Source organism: Crocodylus porosus, unplaced genomic scaffold (genome assembly GCF_001723895.1).
Source record: "Crocodylus porosus isolate Cpor-Errol unplaced genomic scaffold, CroPor_comp1, whole genome shotgun sequence".
NCBI classification, from domain to species: domain Eukaryota; kingdom Metazoa; phylum Chordata; order Crocodylia; family Crocodylidae; genus Crocodylus; species Crocodylus porosus.
This window is the reverse complement of record NW_017728950.1, coordinates 26,296,209-26,314,367: the sequence shown is the minus strand read 5'-3', so window position 1 is coordinate 26,314,367 and position 18,159 is coordinate 26,296,209. Positions and strand designations below refer to the sequence as shown.

General features: G+C 41.7%; 1 protein-coding gene across 1 annotated transcript in view; it reads right to left on the bottom strand.

Moving 5' to 3' along the window:
* Positions 1 to 721: 721 nt before the first annotated feature.
* The window catches only part of TMEM38B (transmembrane protein 38B), a 34,313-nt gene continuing 16,875 nt past the window's right edge, over positions 722 to 18,159 (bottom strand). Inside the window, exons 3-6 of the mRNA XM_019554723.1 lie at positions 13,972 to 14,185; positions 12,588 to 12,675; positions 9,801 to 9,918; positions 722 to 4,617 (exon numbers count right to left, since the gene is read on the bottom strand). Of these exons, the coding sequence (XP_019410268.1) occupies positions 4,405 to 4,617; positions 9,801 to 9,918; positions 12,588 to 12,675; positions 13,972 to 14,185 (633 nt within the window). The 3' untranslated portion in view covers positions 722 to 4,404. The remainder of the gene's footprint in view (positions 4,618 to 9,800; positions 9,919 to 12,587; positions 12,676 to 13,971; positions 14,186 to 18,159) is intronic.

The window sequence follows — 18,159 nt, the reverse complement described above, 5'->3', positions numbered from 1 at the left end:
AAGGGATGTGGAGAAGCTTGAGAGAGTCCAGAGGAGAGCCACGCGCATGATCAGAGGTCAGGAAAACAGATCTTACGATGACAGGCTGAGAGCTATGGGACTCTTTAGCCTGGAAAAGCACAGGCTCAGGGGTGATCTGACGGCCACTTATAAGTTTATCAGGGGTGACCACCAGGATCTGGGGGAACATTTGTTCACCAGAGCACCCCAAGGGATGACTAGGTCGAACGGTCACAAACTTCTGCAAGACTGTTTCAGGCTGGACATAAGGAAGAATTTCTTTACTGTCCAAGCCCCCAAGGTCTGGAACAGTCTGCCAGCAGAGGTGGTTCAAGCACCTACATTGAACACCTTCAAGAGTAGACTGGATGCTTATCTTGCTGGGATCCTATGACCCCAGCTGCCTTCCTGCCCTTTGGGCAGGGGGCTGGACTCGATCTCCCGAGGTCCCTTCCAGCCCTAATGTCTATGAAATCTATGAAAAGTAGTTAAAATTGAAGTAGTTTGCTCTGTTCCTCTGGAACATTTCCCCAAGTATTCCACTATTAAGTCCTTAAAAGCAAATATTTAAGGTCCATCTCAAAAGGGAAACACTTGTTTTATGATGTGATGTTATCTTTCCATTTACTTTTTTAAACAGAACATACGTTATTGGATAGGTTTGGGCTGGGCTGTTCTTATGTTTCTATTTGTTCAAAAAGTATAATCAAAAAAAGCAGGAAACATTTTCCACTTCTTTAATAAGAACAAAATCATCTTCACAAGTCCATATTTCATACAAAGAAAGCTATATTTTCTGCCTCAAAACTTTGTAAACTTATTTAAGAATAGTCCTAAACACATTTTCACAGATCCGTTTGGGCAAAAAGTATCCAGACGTTGGCTAATGTTTCACAGTCATACAGCAGTTCAGCAGCTCATACGCAGTGTATCAAATGCAATTATTGAACACTTGATCACAACATTAAAAAGCATCTCTTAAGAAAATGAGGCATGTAAAAGTTTTAGAAGTGTCACAAGAACAATATTTGCTGGTGCTATTAAAACATTAGCTGCCTGTTAATTTGCAGCCTGAGTATCCAAAGTCCCAGATCACCAAAGAATTGTATAAAACTGTCACCCTGTTCTATCGTCTCAACAGTCCTTACTGGAAAAGAAATTTCCAAAATTACAAGGCAAGAATGATCTTCATTTTGTCTTCTTGGCAACTAGACCAGATTTGGGCAGCGAGCTTATTTTTCTTTTCTACATTGAAGCAACCTGTTTTACTGCACTAGGCATAAGATATTAACCAGTATTCAGATACTGGCTGATTTCTAGAAGTTCAACTCACTGAAGAAGGGACTTGTAGTACCAGGGCATCCATTTGCCCGTTTCTGTGTGGTTTTTCCCTAGTTGCCAACCCTGCAAACCAACCTAACACTACAACCGAGCCACATGTTCTTCCCTTCATCTGCAAGTCACTTTGGCCCTTGGCAATCCTGAATCAACCATACTACCTTCAAAAAGGTATAACTGAGAGAATTTACTTAGCAATTCTGTTATTGATTCATGTGAACAATTAGGCCCAGTGTTCTCTCAGCAGATCTGGTTAGAACTAAAAGGAAGAAAAAGCATTAGTTAATTTTGGTCACTACAATGGGTACATAATTATGAAGGTTCTACTTTAAAGCTGAGCTCATCTAAACTCACATATACCCCGAAAACTTTTCCTTCCCAGTTTTAGATGTATCCATCTCAGCTACTCTGATAACTAGACTTTACCTATGGTCCCTTCTCAGATGTGGACTGCACTTTTGCATCCACATTGTTCTCTTCCCCTGGAGTCCTCACTAGACACATATTAAGTTTGTGAAAACTAGACTGTGAAGGGGAAAGAGACTGTCCGTGTGGGTTTTCCACATTCTCCCCTTCCTGCATAGCAGGGAAAATGATGCTGGCTCTGGCACGGCAGTTCCTCAGCAGTCTAAGCCTACAGATCACTGAAGAGGGTGGGGCCCGGAGGATGAGCAGGCTGGAAGAGGAGCGATGTGGCGTATGTCAGGGCCAGAAGTGGCAAAAAAATGCCGCAGAAAGGAGGGAGCCAGGGAAGAGTGCCCCAGAGCACCTCACCAGAAAGGTGGAGCCATAGAGGACCTCCAGAGAGGCAGAGGGCAAGCAGCAAGCAGCTGGAGATGATTGCTGTTGGTGTGGGAGAAAACATGCTGAGGCAGGGCGGTTGGGAAGCTGCACATGGCTACCCAAGAGAGCAGAGCCGGCTGTGCGCCCCAGTGAAGAGTGGCCGGGAAATCGCAAGCAGCTCGCCCTGACAGCTAAGCCAGCTGTGCACCCCAGTGAAGAGAGGGACACAGGAGGGCTCAGAGCTCTAACAGGACAGGCAGCATTGCAGCCCAGAGGTACATGGTAGGGAAGAGTGGGGACAGGAGCTGGGAGGCGACAGAAGCCCTGGTGGGGAAGCTCCATCCAGCTCTGAGGATTTATTTGAGCCCAAAAGGGAGAAGGAGAGCAGTCCCTCTGGAGGGCTGAGGCCCTAGAGACAAGGTGGGGCACAAAGACCCAGACAGTATCAAGGCTGGAAGCAATGACCAATGGGACAGGTATCCAGAGGGCCCAACTGGGACAGAGGGGTACAGCAGGATGCTGAAGAACCCTATAACTCAGTTTGTGGCGAGAACCTAGTGGCCACAAGGGTATACCAGTGGAGGCTGATAAGTTAATTTCCTCAGTTATTGTTTAAAGAACTGCCTTACTCAAAGCAGTGATAAGTTTAGTTGTGGGGATGCTGGCCCAGGCGAGAGAACAGCTGAGGACAAGCTGATGGCTGGAGAATAGCTTACAAAAGGGCAGCATGGGTAAGAACCTATTACCCAGGCAAGCGAACTCGTAGACGACAATGCCAGTTGCAGCCCTGGATGTAGTAAGGGTGGGGTAAAAGGGAGGTTGGAACCCCAACAAAGAAACCAAATGAGTGAGATCGCACAGGTTACCTACAAAGACTCTCCCCCAAGAAGAACATCAAGATGTGGCAGGTGAGAGGGACAACCAACAAGACATACAGGTAATGCTACCCTCACAATCGCACCCCGATGTTGTAAGGGGGTAAGACCCTAGGCAAGAGAGACCCAAAGGCCTATCATACCAACCAGTTACATAAACAAATCAAACGGAGATGCCTACCCTGACACACAGAAAACATGCACTGTGGTATTGCCACTTACATGACATCTTTTACAGATAATCTAGAACTGAAAGACTAGCTACTAGAAATGTAATCTGCCATAATAATATGCAAACAAGCAGCAAGAAGAAGGAAGTAGTAAAATGCAGCAGAAACCAAGGGCAACTAAAAGTTCTTCCCCATTACCACCAATGAAAATTGCTACACCAGTGCTAGCTCCTAATTTATCTTCTTCCAAACAGAATCAGTTAAGGTAGCAAGACTTTTAGGTTGGAAAAAATGGATATTACTTGCAATACATCATTTCCTCTTTGTAAAAGGAAGCCCAGTTCAGAAAGCAGAAGATAATGGTGTTGCACATAGAGGATAAGATTCCATGCAAACACATCTACTCAAAAGCAAAGGAGGAAGATACTACAGATCACATACCTTAATTAAAAATGTATAAATTAGCAATGTAATATTGTTACTGCATGCAGGACAGAAGAGAAATTGAGCTTGCAAGTAACAGTGTTAACCTAAGTAAACAGGAGACATGTTAACTAGCTACAGGTCCAAATTGTTTGTTTGTTTATTTTTATAAAAGTGAAAGCATTTACTTTTATTTGGCAAGTAGGAAGTGAAGCCTTTGCTTTAATTAGTTTCTAGTGCAACAAAATGACATTAATAAGAGGTATTTTTCTCATTAAAGGTCTCTTTTTGTACAATTCCACAGTTGTTCAGGGAAAAAAAGATTCCACTTTATTCATATTATGTGAATATTTGTAATTTACATAATTTAAATGGCAACTGTTAGAACCTTTCATACTTTGGAATATGGTACTTTTTATAGTTGGCAGTGCAAGTCCATTTCAATGAAAATGATGGCTGTGAATATAGTGATATTACAGAAAGGTAAAGAAAAATATTGTTGTAAGTTTATTTAGCTTTTACCATTTAAAAATTCATAAATATAAAAATAACAATAAAATTTCATTTAGTAAAATCAATACTATAAAAATCTTAATCAGTACCACTTAAAATCCAACATGATACAGATTTGCAACATCTAATTTGCAGTTTACAGAAATTACTCTTAAGGTTAGCCACCTTACAGCAGTGCAACACCTACAACTGCTATTCTTGCTGCACATATTTTCTTTAAAAGTTCTCCTTTCACATCATTTGAAAAATAGAATGGTCTTAGAGTAGTATAGCCACAACAGAATATGAAGACTTTTAGCCACTTATTCCACTTTCTTCACTTGTCTTTTCTTAGCACCATCACTGTTTCCTCTAGTGGAAGGGGTGTCACAGGATGAAGAGGTGCTAGGGGAAGATAATTTGGCTTCGCTCTTCGTGTTAGATGGAGGGTGTTGCCAACCAAAGAGCATGCGGCGCAGTACAGCTTCAAAGGGAGCAAATGGAGATATTGCAGATGGTGTTAACATCATAGTTACCTAAAAAAGAACATACCACATTAAATAAGAAAACTTCAGTTTTTCAAGCAATCTACACAGACAAGCTTGCATAATACATGTAACAAGTGCCACCCACATAAATGGTTTTGTACAGTGTAAATCTATACACTTCACTAACAATTGTCCCATTTCACCTTCAGGTTACACACTTACGTTTTCTAAAGCAAAATGCTTCTATTTTGAATGCCATGCCCACAGATTTGTAGTAGCAAACAAGAACAAGAGTAATTTAGGTGTTTTAGAGCTGCTCTACAAACTTGCACCAAGCATTCAGCACTGAATTCTAGAAACCCTGTTAATTAGGGAACAGAGTTGCCCACATTCTACATAAGAGTTTTGTAGCTTCTGGTGCAATCTTAATAAAAGTAAGTGCATTTTAACTAAGATAAGCAGTAAACAATGCCAAAGTAGCTACTTCAAAATTAGACTGAAATATAGTGAATAAGCTTTTCTTGCATACATTTAATCGAGCTAAGCTTAGACACATGATGGAGGAGTGGATGAGAATGATGAAATAAGAACTCCCTGATGACAGAGGGTAGAAGAGGGGGGTGTTAATGCCCTGCTAGGCTACCAGCCATGATTTCCATACTATTACAAGAATGCTTCGCTGCTAGTAGTGTAAAGTCAAAAGCTAAAAGCTTCACAATATTAAAGAGCCATTAGTGATAAATGCTTTTAGCCATAATTAGTAACAAAGAATAATTTACCTGTAGCAGTCTTCCAGATTATGGATCTAATCCAGGACTGAACCTTTCAAACTACAAAGCCTTGCTCATGTTCAGAGGACATACTATCAAGTAAGGGCTTTGCTGAATTAAGTCCTAATTAGATGGCTAAATGAGAGCCATATGCCTCATCCTGATCTTAGCACATCTCCAATATAAACACCAATATATACCCTGCCCACACAAGCAAGCAATTTTTATCCCTAAACCAAGATGTCTGATCACAGGTGTATGCTTATAGAGGTGTAATTCTAAACCACACCATTGAAACATAAAATTTTAAACATCCCGTTAAAATCAGCTGATGTTCAGAAGTGATAGCTGTATGATTCCTCAGGGCTCCAGTATGAAACTGAGGAAGGCCTGTTGAAAGTCCCTGGATTAAGGTCAGAGGGGAGAGCAACAAGGATGATGTCATGGTGGGCTACTGCTATAAACCACCAGAGGATAAGACAGATGAGGCTTTCTACAGATAACTAGAGGAAATTTCCAGATCACAGGCCCTGGTGCACCTGGGGGATTTCAATCACCCTGACACATGCTGGGAGGGCACTACAGCACTGCACAGGCAAGCTAGGAAGTTTTTGGAGAGCACTGGGGACAACTTCCAGGTGCAAGTGTTGGAGCAGCCAACTAAGGGCCATGCTCTTCTTGACCTGCTGCTCACAAACAGGGAAGAACTGATAGGGGATGTAGAAGTGAATGGTAATTTAGGCAGCAGAGACCATGAGATAATTGAGTTCAGAATCCTGACAAAAGGAAGAAAGGAGATCACCAGAATAAGGACCCTGGACTTCAGAAAAGCAGACTTGAATTCACTTAGGGAAGTGATGGGCAGGATCACCTGAGGGGTCAGTCTGATGGGGAAATGAATCCAGGAGAGCTGGCTGTACTTTAAAAGAAACCTTACTAAGGGCACAGGAACAGACCATCCCAATGTGCAGGAAGAATGGCAAATATGGTAGGCGACCAGCTTGGTTTGGCAGAGAATCTTTCAGTGACCTTAAACAGAAAAAGAAAGCTTCCAAGAAGTAGAAACTTGTGCAGATGACTAGGGAGGAGCATAAGAATATTGCTCAAGCATGCAGGGAAGAAATAAGGAAGGCCAAAACACAATTGGAGTTGCAGCTAGCAAGGGGTGTGAAGGGTAACAAGGGTTTCTACAAGTAAGTTAGCAACAAGAGGAAGGTCAGGGGAAGTGTGGATCCCTTACTGAATGGGGGAGGCAATCTAGTGACAGACAAGGAAAAGGCTGAAGTACTCAATGTCTTTTTTACCTCAGTCTTCACAGGCAAGGTCAGCTCCCAGACTATTGCACCAGGCAGCACAGTTTGGAGGTGGTGAGCAACCAACAGTAGTGAAAGGACAGGTTAGGGAGTATTTAGAAAAAGTTGGGACACATACAAGTCCATGAGGCCAGCTGCAATGCATCTGACAGTGCTGAGGGAATTGGCGGATGTGATTGCAGAGCCGCTGGCCATTATCTTTGAAAACTTGTGGCAATCAAGGGAAGTCCTAGATGATTGGAAAAGGACAAATATAGTGCCTGTCTTTAAGAAAGGGAAGGAGAAGGATCCAGGGAACTACAGACCAATCAGCCTCACCTCAGTCCCCAGAAAAACCACGGAACAGGTCCTCAAGGAATCCATTTCTAAGCACTTGGAGAAGAAAGTGATCAAGAACAGTCAGTATGGATTCACCAAGGGCAAGTCATGCCTGACCAACCTGAAAGCCATTTACGATGAGATGACTGGCTCTATGGATGCAGGGAAAGAAGTGGATGCGATATACCTTGACTTAGGCAAGACTTTTGATACGGTCTCCCACTGCATTCTTGCAAGCAAGCTAAGAAAGTATGGGGTGGATGAACGAACTGTATGGTGAAAAGAAAATTGGCTCGATCCTAAGGCTCAACAGGTAGTGATCAATGGCTCAAGGTCTAGTTGGCAGCCAGTATCAAGTGGAGTGCCCCAGGGGTTAATCCCAAGGCTGGTTTTAGTCAATATCTTTATTAACTATCTGGAAGATGGTATGGAGCATACTTTCAGCAAGTTCACAGATGACACCAAGGTGGGAGTAGTCGATATATGCTGGAGGGTAGGGCTAGGATTCTGAGTGACCTAGACAACTTGGAGAACTGAGCCAAAAGAAATCACATGAGGTTCAACAAAAACAAAGTACAAAGTCCTGCACTTAGGATAGAAGAATTCCATGCACTGCTACAGGCTTGGGAGCAAGCAGCACCCCCAGGTTCTTTTCTGCAGAGGGTACAGTGGACAATAAGTTGAATGAGTCAACAGTGTGCTCTTGTTGCCAAGAAGACTAACAACATAGTGGGCTTCATTAGTAGGAGTGTTGCCAGCAGATTGAGGGAAGTAGTTGTTCCCCTGTATTCTGCACTAGTGAGGCCACATCTGGAGTACCGTCTGCAGTTTTGGGCCCCTGTAACAGGGCCAATCAGGGCCCATCTCTCCACAGCCTGCCCACCTGTTTCTGGGCTAACCGCCCACCTTCTCTCCTGCCACACCTTGATCTTAATTAATTGAGGTGTTAATTAAGTGGGAGACTGCCCATTTTCTGCCCTGCTGCTAGGTGGCACCATCTGCAGCTCCATTCCTCCCCTATACCGCAGCCCAAGTCTCGCAGCTGACATCATGATGTTCTAATATGCACCAATCCCACACAACGGGCCCCAGAATCCTACTGTAGGATCCCAACCTAGAGTCCTCTGGTCAGGTGGTCTCATCCACCTTCATACAGGCCATGTAGTTCCCTGAAGCTATTTTTCCCCTCTCGGGTGTGGTCCCCCCAGGACCTTTGGCTACCAACCGTGACCCACCTTCAGGACAGTCGGAACCCCTGGCCCCAGCATGGGCCAGTCGAGGGTACTCTCTCATTCAGGTCGGAGTCTCTAGCCTCTCACTGTCTCCAGGGGTTCCCCCTCTGGGCCCCGCTTCCCGGACGTGGGGAGCTGGGGTACCTCACACCATGACTGGTGCCCCAGGGTCCCACTTCCCCCCTGGGCAGCAGACTGTGGTGCTACTACCTCCGATGGAACATGAATTCACCCAAAGGTGAGGGCTAGGGGTTAAGGCACCCCAACCCACCTTTCACCAGGGTGATCACTGGCCTGGCATTTCCTGGGGGCTCCCGCACCACTGGGAGCCCCACCAGGCTACCCACTCCCGGCAGGGTGCAGTTTTAGGTCATGCCCAGGACCAGGAGCCTCCTTACCATCCCCTACAGCTCCTCCCTTACCTCCGGATGGAACTCAGGAGCCCTCTGGCCAGGCAGTGTTGTTGCCTGGCCTCCAGAAGCCAAACTGCCTTGTTGATATGGGCAGTCCTGAATCTAAAATGGCCTCATTAGGCACCTGGCGGCTGCCAGCTCCAGGGCCTTAAAGTGGCAGGCACCTACAGTGCCCTGCCACAGCTCCCCACTACAGAAAGGATGTGGACAAGTTGGAGTGTCCAGTGGAAGGCAATGAAAATGGTTAGGGGCCTGCAACACAAATTCTTAGGAGAGGCTGAGGGAAAAGGGTTTATTTAGTCTGCAGAAGAAAAGACTGAGGCAGGATTTGATAGCAGCCTTTAAACTACCTGAAGGGTGGTTACAAAGAAGATGGAGTAGACTGTCCTCAGTGGTGACAGATGATAGAGCAAGGAGCAATGGTCTCAAGTTGCAGCAAGGGAAGTTTAGGTTGGATATTAGGAAAAAAAAATCTCTCTCTAAGAGTAGTGAAGCACTAGAATAAGTTACCTGGAGAGGCAGTAGAATCTCCATCCTTGGAGGTTTTTAAGATCCAGTCTGACAAAGCCCTAGCTGGAATGATTTGGTTGAGGATGGTCCTGCTTAGAACAGGGGGTTGGATTAGATGTTTTCCTGATGTCCCTTCCAACCCTAAATTTGCTATAATTCTATGATACATAAAGCAAACTTGCAACCAACTAACCCACTCTACAGCCTTGTCCACAGTCAGTAAATGTACTAAGACATTGTTTGTATAGTGGTTTAGCAAGATGATTCAACTGTCTGCCCCAACAGAAAGTACTCCCATTTGGAGCTCTCCTAAATTTTCAGACACTTGTCACATCCCCTAAACCAGACAGTCCAGAGACAGGGGCTATACTGCCTGCATATCAAAAGGACATCTCCCACAGGAGTCTGCAGAGGAACTCCATTTCCTTTGCAACTAGGACCAATTCTTTTCTGTGTGTTGGGTCCTGATGTAAATTAGGTTGACTCCATTCACTTCAGTTAAGCAACACAATGTTCATCAACTGATACTGAACAGATCTCAGTTTTCCCTTTTCTGAAGAAAGTGATATTTCAGTAGGCAACCAGTTAATTATGCTTCTTGCTCTAAAGAACTGTAAACAAAATACAGTTGTGTAATTATTTTAAAATATATGCATTATACTTCTAAATTCTTACCTTTGTAACTACCAGAAAGATGGTATAAAAGAACATAAGGTCGTGTCTCGCTATTGGCAGGCTCTGGGTATGTTGCAGTGTGAAGAGTATGGCTCCTACCAGAGTTACTTTTACAGGGCTGGAAAGCAAACATGGTGTGTGAATTTCTCACCTTCACCCTCCAACTGAAACAGTTACCTGGAGCACAAGTATTGGGTGGCTTCCCCACCCCCGCAACACATACAACTCATAACTAAGGCCTTGCCTGAAAATGAAAGGTTAAAAATTTGTTGCAAGAAATTTTAAAGATTAATTATAAGATTTGTTAACGGATTAACGAAGTTATATCATGTGACCTTTCCATTTCAGAAAAAAATTGTTCGTTTTCTCTGTTTTATTAACAATATATTCAGTTTGCTTTGCCTTTCACAAGCCCTTTTCTCCTCTCGCTATTAAGTGGTCTCAAATATTTGTTTATGTTCTTAAAGAAGGTATCCAACCACATCATTCTTTTTCTTCCACAAGAATTTTGAATAATTCTTTTGGCACACACAGCACAAATCTAGTCCCAAATCGAGGCATGTTGCACCTGTGCACTCAACTACATTCACATTAGTCCTACACTACTTTCAGTTCAGGAACACAGGAGGCCTGGCATGTCTTTCTATAGCATTGTTTTGTGCAATACAAATGAGTCTTCAGTTCAGGACTAAGGGTATAAAGGACAGCTTCTTGTGTGCTCTAGAACTAGCTTTCTAGGGGGGTTGGGGAAAAATAGAAACATAGTTTGACACCTTAAAATGTTATCTATCTATTATCCACACATAATTAGAACATGTCAATAAACTCCAGTGCATGTTGTACCAGAATTTAATTACTCCTAGGTGCAGCATTTGCATCTGCGACTGCAACACATTAAGCCAGGGCAGAGCAACCTGGGCTGGCAGGGAAATCTGGGGGAGTCTGCCTGCCAGCTGGGATCTGCTCCACAGCTCTGTCCCAGCTTAATGTGCTGTGAAGGAGCTGACTGGGACTTGAGGGTGCTACAGTGGGGGGCTAAATGGCACACAGCCCCCGCACTGTAGCATGCTTGTGCCTGAACCAGACTGGTCTACACGTGTTTCAGTGCACATAACTACTCCAATGTAGGCTATTTGTCCCGGACAGTACTATCCTACAGCAGAGTTAATAAATTTAGTGCACCCTAATACAGGTGCACATATAAACAGCAACTCTTTACTGCAGAGCTAGTTAGTCAGCTCTGTAGTTAAGTGCACATGTAGATGCAGCAGCCTCCACTCACTCAATGCATCTGGAATGTTTTTTGTGATCAAAAGTTCAGCTTTATTCTTACATTTATATTTGCAATCCTGTGCTCCAAGACTTGTCCAATTGTTTTTCAAACCCCTCTAGATTAATGAATTTATCTTTGTAACCACCAACCATTGGGAAAAAGTTGCCATGGGTTTTCTTACATTTCAAGCCAGGAGGACTGGTGTGTGTCCAACTTCTCATTGTCCTGGCATACTGAACATCTGCTTTTAGTCTTTGCAATGCAACAATTTGGTATTTGCAACTATATTCTTTTGCTCAGAAATTTAAATAGGAAAGTAGCTGCATTGCATCAAACTGAGTAAAACCATTTTTCCACCAAGTATGAAAAATGTAGATCACTAGAGAGTAGCTGACACCGTAAGTGTTGAAGAGCCTTCTTTTTGGAAATAATTCTGCTCATATATTTTGAATTGCTGTCCTGTCATTCTTTATTACCAAGGACAGCTGGATGAAAACAGGATTTTGAAGTATTTACCTGTTTCTGCTGCTTTTCTCACACCAGAAGTCGTAACCTTGTTTTTGAAAAGTTATTTCCATGGAAGCTAAATGGGAAGGCACATGGGGAGGCAAACTAGTTTAAAAATGCCCACAATGGGCTTATCTGCCCTTGCAGTAGTATTTTGTGGTCTACTACTCAATTTCACTTCACTTTTTCTTCAGACAGAAGCTAAATTGTTTAATAATCCCATTTTACCCTCTGGAGAACACTAGCAGCATCTGTCTTTTAATAGAAAGATATTGCTCTAACTTAAATATTTAATAGTTGATTTGCATATGACCAGAAAGGCGAGGAATTTTTTTTGCTTGTTTGTTTGTTTTTTGGAGGGAGTGCATGTTCGTGTTCAGTGCTGAAAGTGACCAGACTCTGGGAAACGGAGATCATCTACTTACTTTCAGAACCACAGATCATCAGAAGAATCATACTTCATTCATACTACCCTGCCACACTCAATTCAGTCAGAAACACAGTAAATGAACATTTTTAGAAGACAAGAATTTTTGCCTTGCCAATTCAGACAATTGCCAATTGTAATGAGCTGTCTTTGCAAACTGACAATTTTTCATCTGGACACGCAGGCTTTGGTAACACCCATAGTCTCTCCTGCCTTTTCCCCTCACAGCATACTAAGGACTTTTTGTATCAAGTCCTAAGCTTGTGATGGGATGCCTTATGGCTGTACTAGAGAGCCTGAAATATTCTTGCAAACACTTCCAGACAAAAAACTTCTTGTCTTGTTGTCAGCAAACCACAAGGGACTGGACTCTGTAACCCAAGAGGTCTCTTCCAGTCCTGTGTTCCTATGAAGTGATATGATGAGTTAATGGTCTCAGAGAGGTCAAGCAAATAGAAAAGCTTTAGACTGAATTTATAAGCAGTCTCCTCACATTTATTTTCAAAAGCTCAACCAAGGAAGTTAGCCTGAATGTGGTTTTCAAAATTATTCTTGTTGCAATATGGTTATATCAACTTACTAAGACATCTTCAGTAGCTCATTACTTTCAGGTTTCCAGATACCTCTCACCAGCTGTTCAAAGTTAGAGATTAAGCCACCACCAGCTCCTGAAAATGCAATAAGGTAAAACATGTCAGTACTACCATCGTCATGATTTAGTAGCTAGGAGTGCCCTTGATGAGCAGCAAAATCCCCCACTAACTTCAGGGAAACATGATCTGGTGCCAGAAATGAAGATTTAGACAAAGATTAGTCGAAACTTTCAGTGGTAACTTGCTTAACCAGTTACTAGTGTCAGACACCTTAAAGAACCAGTTGCTAAAAACCTCCCCTTTGAAAGTCAGGTATTATAAGAATGGGCACACAAAATAGACGCTTAGACACATCTGAAGTCACTAGTTCATTAATTTAGGGCATTGTATTCCATTTATTCAGAGGAAGGCAGATTTGAATTTCTACACAGATCTTACATTGTTGTTATACATGAGGGCATTTCAAAAAGTAACACCAATTTCAAAATAAAATAACTGTGTAATGATCATTTGCTGGACCACACCACTTCTATACATAACTTGCAAGTGATGGGTGCATTTGGTAATGCCCCCATCCATGATCTCCACTGCTGTGTAGTGTTACCACTTATTGCACATGAAATCGTTTTATTTTGAAGTTCACATTATTTTTCAAACAACCTCATACTACAGTGACCTCTGTATTCAAAGTCTAAGCTCTCCATTATGAGAAGTTAAAGTCTGAGGATTATAAGAAACATATGCATAGATTAATATACTGTGGAAGAAAAGGAACAACTGAAGTGTTGCAGTCCGACTGGTCAATAGGTTTTATGATCAACTGGGACAGCAAAAGTTGCAATCACTTCCGGTTACAACTTGTCTTTACACTCCTATGAAGTGCAGAACTTCACTGAATACTCCTGGCTATAGAGTACTAACATTGACATTGAGTTTTACAATAGATTTCTAGATATGATAGGTAGTTTAGGAAATAATTACACAAACGTATCTGTTTATCAAAAGTCTTAAGACATATAAGAAACATTAAATAAGGTAGCATTCCAGCCATTCAGAAATACAAGAGCTTTAAGAGCTATTTTAAAAATACTGTTCAAATTACATAGCAGGCCCATCAGTTCTTTTTGCCACTGACCACTCATCCTTTAACCGTGACAGACATGGCTCCCTCCAAAATCATTAAATGCTATTCCTAATGTGAGCAGAGAAATTGCTACACTAGCTTTCCCTCCCTGAGAGGGCAACAGTTTGTGTTTAAGGCAACATCCCTGCAAGACAGGATACAGTGATACAGCTAAGACTAGAGAGCTGGTTATGTCAGTATAACTTTAAATATCGCAATTCATCAGAACAAGTTATTTTATATACTACCTCTAGCCCAGCCAACAGCTACCATGATAAGCCAGGCATTTTTGTAATGGCTGTTCGCATGTGTGATTCCACCCGTTATCTTCCAAGTTCTAGTCACTTCTTTCATTCCTGCAACCATCAGTCGAAGAGGCAGAAAGGAAAAGCATCGGTAGAACATATCTTGTGGACAATAAAATACTAGATACCTGAAATTTAAGAGAAAGTTTCCAATTATTCATTAAAATCTCTTCACTAAGTGTGATCTCATGAAATTGTTTCCCTACAATCTCTTAAGAGGCTTCATTATAATAGACAGCACACTGAAATGTTCTGCAACTTAGACAGTTTTTAGTTGTAAATATATACATACACATATAAAAACATATATAAATTTCCAACATACCCATTCAAAAGACTCCTTATTACATATAGTCCCTCACATCGTTAGTCATATTTGCCAAGGCGCCCTTAATTTGCCCTAGAACAAAGATTAAAATACACTTCTCTTCACCAACTATGTTCTTTATTTCTGTCCAGCTTCACTAGTTCACAATTTAAATTTCTGAGTTTTTGGTTAATATTATATAAGAACATTTACTTACATTCTGATACTTAACAATTATCGACAGCAACACAACATGATACAACTTTAGCAAGACTCTCACCACTTGTTACTGTCAATGCCAGCTGTGAGCTAAAGCTGTCCTCAAACGCATCTAATATCTTATTGTGACCAGCACCTTCTTAGTCTGTTTAACTTCTAGATTTTGTGGCTAAAAGTTCTTTATATTTTAAAAATGCTTTAAATGAACCTAGTATACAGTGTTCATAACTTGAACACTAAACTACAATCGGGAGCTTCACTTTATCAAGAATAGGCTTGTTTCCACTGCAAACTATTTCCACTGCAAACAAGATGGTCTCAATGTAGGTGGGCATCCAGGATAGTCAGGATTGCCTAAAACAACAGAGTTTGGTTGTTTTTTTAAGAAGCCAGTAAGATTAAAAGCTAGACAGATCCCTATGCACCTAAATCTTCATTTTCTTAACCCTTGCAATCGCTTCTAAATATTTGAACTGTAGTATTGGTTTATTGGCACGTATCGTAGATTGAGTTCCTTCACAGACATTTGGCATTTACACAGAGCCAAAGACTCCAAAGATTTGTTGTTATTGGGTTTTTGTAAAGTTTGGAAAGAGAACATCTACCCATTTTTCTTGCACTGCAAAAGGAAGTAGAAAGCATTTGAGGAAGAGGAAGGCATCTTCCTGCAGGTTTTGGCTTCTCCATCCTGTCCTGTCCATCTAGGATCGAGAAAACAGTTCAATTCCAGCAAAGAACTAACCTTCCTCCTTCTGCCTCCCCTACCAGCAATCAGAGTTCAGCCCTCAATTGGGTCATTTAGATTAGTCAAAGGTAACAATAAAGAAAGTCATATTCCATAGATTTCAAGACCTATGAAGGCATGACAGACTTGTGGCCTTGCAAGGAATTGTGCTTCTCTTTATAAGGAGGAGCCAAGTTACTACCTTCCTAAGAAGGAAGTGGTCACAGAAAAAGCAAAGCACCACCTATCAAAACACACTGTCCTTTCCTGTTAGGACAGTTGTACAAGTTCCCCAGAGGCTGGATCAGTTTCCCTGTAGTTCACATCCAGGTCTACCTCAGGCAGCAATAAAACACCAAACTGATTTAAGTGTACAACTCCCAGTGTAGCTAGTTTAAAGCACTGAATAAATGAATCTGTCAGAACAAATTAAAGAAAAAGATAGGAGAGAACATTTCAACATTTAGAAGGACTTCCTATCTCTTCACTTGAAGACTTTAATGTGTATTAATGCATTGTCACAAGTTGCATTACTGCACATTTGTCCAAATAAGTACTGCTGAATCCACTTTCGGAACTGACTGATGGTCTTCTTCCTCACATAAGGGAACTATTTAATTACTTTTAAGTTATGCAAAAAAAGTGACCATACTACGTTGCACAGGTGTAGATGCAGAGCCACTACTGGGAAAGGGGGTCATGAATAGTCAATGAATTAAAAACTTGGATACTAAATGCCTATCGATGCCCAGATCTTCATCTGAAGTTGGATTAGGAGATGGATATATTTATACACCTTTGCCTTCTTCAGTGAAGAGTTCTGAGAAAAGGCAACAACTCTGCATGCCACTATGGTCAACCACAAATAATCACATCTGCACTGAAACAGATGTTAAACATGCTAAAGGGCTAATAATTGAAGTAATATTCAGCTCAGAATGATTTTGTTCCACCAAAACTTTTTTGTAACACTTTAACAAAAAACTGAAACCCAACCTGCGTGTAGTTTGTATAAATTAGGAGGCAAGCACTACGTGTTGCCACTGCATTTCCAACCCATTTGATACAATTCAGCTACCTCCAGCCAGATAGAGGCAATGCTTGATCTTGTTTTACTGTGCAGATGTAGTCATAAGTCACATAACTCATGTAAGTGTCTTAATATTCATAACTGTTAAATGTTCACTTTCATGGCAGCCTCGTCACATTGATGTAACCATGAGCCTGGCAAGTGATTCCTTTATACAGGCATTATTCTGCAGAATGACAGTGTTTACACTTCAGATGTACTGAAAAAAAACCTAATCTATTTTGTAAAGGAATGCAAATGCATTTTACAAAAAAAAAAAAAAAATGCAGTTTTACTTTACTGCAAAGAAAAGTTTTGACTTAGTATTTTACACTACTCAAGCTATAAAAATAGGCAGACTTAAATTAAGACTGTAGATTAAGTATTCTGTAGAAAAGTGGTATAGTTATCCATAGTACTACTCCTGTTATTTTCCATGCTCCTAATCTCTTGTGTTATGGTATATACTGAGAGCTACCAGTAGATGTTGCTGTTCTACATTACCCAAAAACTGTAAAAGGCCTGAGTAAAACTTAGTTCATGAGTACTAAATGCTAAAATAAAGCAGATCAAATGAGAATTTTATCTTGATTCTATCATTAATGTAATAACAAAAAGGACATCTTGCAGAATAGTTCTTAAAGTTTAAAAATATTCTGATTTGTCACTGGTATCACACTCCCTTTTCACTTAAGGGTAATAATGTTCACATATCTTCTGGATATTAAAGGGATACTCAGTTTTAAAATATACCACTTGTTAAATCTCTCCACCTACTATTATTACATTCAAGACTACTATGAGAAATTACTGATTGGTTCACATTGTGCATATGATAGTTTGTCTCGTCAGTTTCACTGTTTTTTCCTGGATGCAAACATGGACTCTTTCTGCATGCATCTCACATCAACAATAAAAACTACTATTGGCAAGTCATCTTTATTTTAAAATGTTACAATTATAAAACCTCCACCCCCACCCAAATGCTTCTAAATCATATGGAAGTCTATTAGCTTTCAAACAGACAGCATGTAAGCAGTCAAATAGTTTTCCCAATGTACTTCAAGAAAATTTAAGTTAGAAACAGTGAGTTACAAGGTTGAAATTTACAAGTTGCTACATTCTCTTGGTGGCAAATGTAGGAGTACTGCAAAGGCAACATTTTCACATCAAAGTAAAGAAAGTGCATCACTATGCAATGAGCTGTTAGACTGAAGTCAGGCTAGAAACAGATGTCATCTTTGTGCCGCCATACAAAAGCCAAGCAAACAGACGTCCACGCCTTTTGTTGCACCACAAGTGCCAAAAATTTGTAGCCGTGAGAGAAGTGGTGTAAGTTTGTCTTCCAGAGCTGCCTGTGCTCTTAAGGTGCCTTGGGCAGGTGCTGCTGGGGCTTCAGGGGCCTGATCCCATGCACCCAGGAAATTCACATTCCCAGGCATGCAGGATTGGGCCTATGACAGGCCTGCAGCCCAGGTTCCCCCATTTGCAGAGGCATATCCAGAAATCAGGACACGCATATTGCACTTCTGCACCCCAACTCAGGGCGCATGTCCACACATGGGAAACCCAGTCAGAGACAGTCCCAGGGATTCAGCAGCCCTATGCCTGCCACGGGATTCCTGGGGCATGTGTCTGGAAGCAGGGAACCTAGGATTCCCCTGTTTACATTTGTACCATAGGATCAGGCCTCCTAAGCCTCAGGAGTGGTAGCCCAACTCCACAGGATAACAGGTGACATCTGTGTTGCACAATGAACGTCAGCTGTGCCAGGACACATGCTGGCACAACTGATCTGCTTCATTTGGCAAC